Source organism: Myotis davidii, unplaced genomic scaffold (genome assembly GCF_000327345.1).
Source record: "Myotis davidii unplaced genomic scaffold, ASM32734v1 scaffold281, whole genome shotgun sequence".
Taxonomy (NCBI): Eukaryota; Metazoa; Chordata; class Mammalia; order Chiroptera; family Vespertilionidae; genus Myotis; species Myotis davidii.
In genome coordinates, this window is record NW_006293784.1 from 6,376,034 (window position 1) to 6,380,635 (window position 4,602).

General features: G+C 37.9%; 1 protein-coding gene across 8 annotated transcripts in view; it reads right to left on the reverse strand.

The window, feature by feature from the left end:
- The window catches only part of KTN1 (kinectin 1), a 99,407-nt gene that overhangs the window by 1,607 nt on the left and 93,198 nt on the right, over window positions 1–4,602 (reverse strand). For all 8 annotated transcript variants that reach the window (XM_015566496.1, XM_006767682.2, XM_015566498.1 and 5 more), the window contains one exon: window positions 4,357–4,477. In XM_015566496.1, coding sequence (XP_015421982.1) covers window positions 4,357–4,477 — 121 coding nt within the window. The remainder of the gene's footprint in view (window positions 1–4,356; window positions 4,478–4,602) is intronic.

The following is a 4,602-nucleotide window of genomic DNA, read 5'->3' on the forward strand; positions in this document are numbered from 1 at the left end:
GGAAAGCATATATACAAAACACATACACAAAACTTCACCCCAGTTTTTCTGGATAATACTGAGAGCCTCTCCCATTCATTATTGATAAACCAAATACAGACCAACTTTAGGAAAAAGTCAGAATTAACACAAGAAACTCTAAGAAGCTGGCAACAAAGGGTGAGACAATATGAGGAGAAAAGGAGGAAGTGGCAGAAGGGATCAGAGTACACGATGTCTGAATTGGGGAGAACAAAAGGACTGATTCAGAGCAGACCCTACGCCCAGACCACTTTGATTTAAACCCCAGCTCACCAGTTACTAGCTGTGTGACCTACAGCAAGTTACAGAACCAATTTTGGGTCTACTGTATAATGGGAATTAAACCATGCTGGGGTGTTGTGAAGATTACATGAATGACAATGCCTATGTGCTAGAAGCATGCTCATGCTTAGAGGCACACTCATGAAGTGTCAGCTACTAAAGTTATCATCCTCCCTCCACAGGACTCCACAAACTGGTTCCAAGGTCAGGGAAGCTGAATCTTACGATCTGAAACGTTTGTGTCCATTTAAAGCCTTATGTTGAGATTCTAACCCCCAATGTAAATGGGATTTGGAAGTGGGGTCTTTGAAGACCCCACTGTCATGATAGGGATCAGTGTCCTTATAAACAGGATCCAGAGACCTCCCTCACCCCTCTGCCATGTGAGGACACAAAGGGAAGATGGCCATCTTTAAAACAGGAAGGTTTCACTAGAAACAGGATCTGCTGGCACCTTGATCTTGGACTCCCAGCCTCCAGAACTGTGAGAAATAAACTGTTGTTTAAGCCACTCGTCTGTGGGATTTTTGTTATAGATCAAACAGATCAAAACACTGGGGTGATGAAGTTTTTTGATACGGACAGGGACACACTTAGAACACAAAGTCAGGCAAATATGAAATATAAAAAAGAGTAGATTATCTGGGAACAAAAAAGTGTATTATAAAATACTAGTGATTGAGATAATTAAGCAATTATCTTAATTTTTTTAAAAAAAAGCAGGGGTCTGATAGCCTTCTTTTTGGGGCTTGCAGGGAGAGGAATAGGAAATGGGTAGGAAGACATCCAAAAGAAAAGAAAGATTAAGGTCTTACCAATTAAGGATATAAGATAAATACTCCTAATGCCTACAAAAATGCTAAGTACTGTGTATTAGGATTTAGAAAACTAAATTACTGTCTATCACCTCTCTCATTTTTGTCTTTTAAAAATAGCTTTTCCCTTAGTGATAATGTACAGCATTATCTTAAACAATTCATATATACTAAAAACAAGTCTCCTGATATCAGCTTTAACCTATTACCCTACATTCTGATGATATAAAAAATTATATTTACAATTTAATCATCTAGTAATTTTAAACTAGTTCACAAGAGAGAGAATACATTGAGCTAAAATGATGGCTGAAGTAAAAACCTGAGAGTGACACCAACAGTTAATGAAGAGCTGTGGGAACCAAGGGGGCTGTGGGAGGAGCTAGCCTTGTCAGTGCTGTCAGTGCTGGGCAGAACACACAGAAGAAAGGAGGTCTTCAGTGCCTGGTGGACCTCCCCCTTCACACACCCCATCCTATCCTTCCTGCTGTTCATGCTCCACCCCTCCCTTCCACTTGCCAGATATGGACTTATGCTCATCAGCTGACAAAAGACTGCTGAGCTATCACTTATGGGAGCTCCCTGCCAAACGGTTCAGTTTTAGCTGTGTTCCAGAGCATAGATATTTATTTAACAAGTTACTACAATTTTATAAATCAAGATAAAAAAATTTAAAAAAGTAAAAGTGCTATTACCAATGATCAGTATAAGTATCAAATTTAATATGATTAAGGCAAATGTGGAAAAAGCCCACATCAAAGATGGTTCACAAGACTTAATATGAGCAACCCATGTGCATGGGGAAAAAAGAAAATATTCAAGAATACCTTTGAGATACTGGAGAGATACTACTGATGAGGTCTAAAGACAAAAGTAATCAGTGATCTCATAATTTTTTAATCTCTTGGAAATGAGCCCTTCCCTTGTAACACCAAGACCTATGGACTGACTTCAGCCTATTTAGCATATTTCATTTATCTTCCATAAACAAAGGACCTGTATTAGATCTAGCAATTAGGAAAGTACTAATGACCTCAGCAAAAAAAACCAAAAAAACGTTTCATTGGAAAGGCAGGAAGAGAAGCCATTCTACACTAGATGAACAAGTTAATGTCAAGAAGTAGATGTTATGAGAATATTTTAAGAATTTTGTTGAGCAGTGAAATAAAAGAAAAAATAGGGTGGTAATCTAAAGGAAGTGCATGGTTAAAATAAGACATCTGAGCAGGTTTTCAAGACTGAACAGAAAGAGCACATGGAGAGAAGAGAGTAGGGCTTAAGACACTGGAGGATATTTCCTAACTTGGGAATGTGGCGGAAGTGTAACTCCAGGTAACTGGAAGGTCAACACCCTAAGGCTTAAAGACACGGTATCATTTTTTTGCTGACAGGTTAAGAGATGAGCTGGGTTTATTTGGAAAGTCTTCTTAAAGGTAACTAGCCTGAAATAGCATTTTAAAGGAGAACATATGCTAAGGCAGGTAAGGGGATAATCAATCTATAAAAGTGAGGCAGGCCCTGGCTGGGTGGCTCAGTTGGATGGAGCATCATCCCATACACTGAAAGGCTGGGGTTCAATTCCCGGTCAGGGCACTTACCTAGGCTGTGGGTTTGATCCCTGGTTGCGGTGGGTATGAGTAGGCAACCAATTGATGTTTCTATCTCACATCAATGTCTCTCTTGTCTGTCTCTCTCCTTTCCCCTCTCTCTTAAAATTAATAAGCATGTCCTTGAGTGAGGATTAAAAAAAAAAGACAGAATGCTCCTGTAATAAAAATAGCTGTCCAATGGAAGCATGGACCAGAGTGCGGAATCTCGGAGGGAAGGTGGGGGAGGGTGGGTGTGTGGGAGGTAATCAACCAAAGATGTTATATGCATACATACATTACCGAATAATACAGACAATAGCATGGTGAAGGCCTAGGATGGAGGGTATGGTTGGGCTGGAGGGGGTCAATGGGGAGAAAAAGGAGGCATAAGCAATACTTTCAACAATAAAGATTAAAAAAATAAAGTTAAAGCATAGGATATTAAATAAATAAATAAATAAAATAAAATAAAAGTAAACCATGTCTTAAAAAAAAAATAGCTGTCCATTCCAGCTCTTCCAGGACACCTAACTTACCCTGAGGCCTCTGTACAGACTTAAAGAGTCTTAAGTAAGGGTTCTGAAAGGGACAGTTCAGTGATGAGTGGCCCCTTTGTATTGCACAAGCCACTCCACTCATCTCCAGGATACCATGATTATTTTAGAACAAGCAGCTTAAGTATTCCATGCATACTGTAATATCCTAATTACGCAAGGCTAATAAGACTTAAATCATTCTGAAAACAGATAAAACCAAGGAATCAACTAATTAGCTGATCTTATTCACCAGCTAAAACACAAGTCACTTTTTAAATATATATATTTTAAACTTACTTTTAGTTATAGCTGACACGCAATATTATATTAGTTTCAGGCATACCACAGTTATTCCACATTTATACACCTTGCAAAGTGATCACTACAATAAGTCTATCAACCATTTGTCACCAATCATAGTTATCACATTACTGACTATATTACTCTATGCTGCACATTACATCCCTGCAAGTCATTTTTAAGTGGCAATAAATCTGAGCTTTCCCAGGTAATATAGGCAATAAAATTTCTTAACATGGTTTGGTCAGTGATGGATTTATTTATCTTCTATTAAGACCGTCACTTCAGGAGTTAAAAAATGGATCTGGTTAGCTTTATAAGCAAGCAAAGAAACAAAAAAAAATCCAGCATCCAATTTAAAGAAATTATAATGACCTGATTTTCAGCTCAGAATCTTAGCTTAGTAAAAACATCACTGTCACTTTATTTTACCAAGTCATTAAAAAAAATGCACAGATACTTTACCAGAACTTAGATCAGGATAAAGTAAAGGAGTTGCAGACATTATGGCAATGAACAAAACCTATGTAAACAAGTTACAAGAGTGTATGTTTCATGCAAAGGTCAAGGGAGATAAAAATAAAGGTTTTTTTCCCTCCCTCCAAGCTGAAGACCAAAATATGTACAAAATGGTAATAAAGCTCCAAAAAAGCTAAAGCTGTCACTGGAGGTTCTGAAAGAGATAGAGGAAATATTTCTGCTAGGGCAATAACAGCTCCTGTATTTACGATAAACACACTCTACACAGACATTCACATACACACACTATGCCTATTACCCACAGACAGACAGGAATAATTCAGTGATTCTTACCTACTACCGGGTAGTGTTCTTTCTCCTTTGTGAGCTGTTGGTTTACTGCCTGAAGCAACTGCTGTAACTGTGCTACAGTCTGATTTAGACTTACAGACATAGTCTCCTTCTCAGAAGACTCCTAAAACAAAGATAGAAGTAGTGAAAAACTCCAAACACAAGGGCAGAACATTTTTGTTTTAAATACAACATGAAATATCTGAAAGGTGACATGAAAATCAATAATAAAAACACATAGAGAAAGAG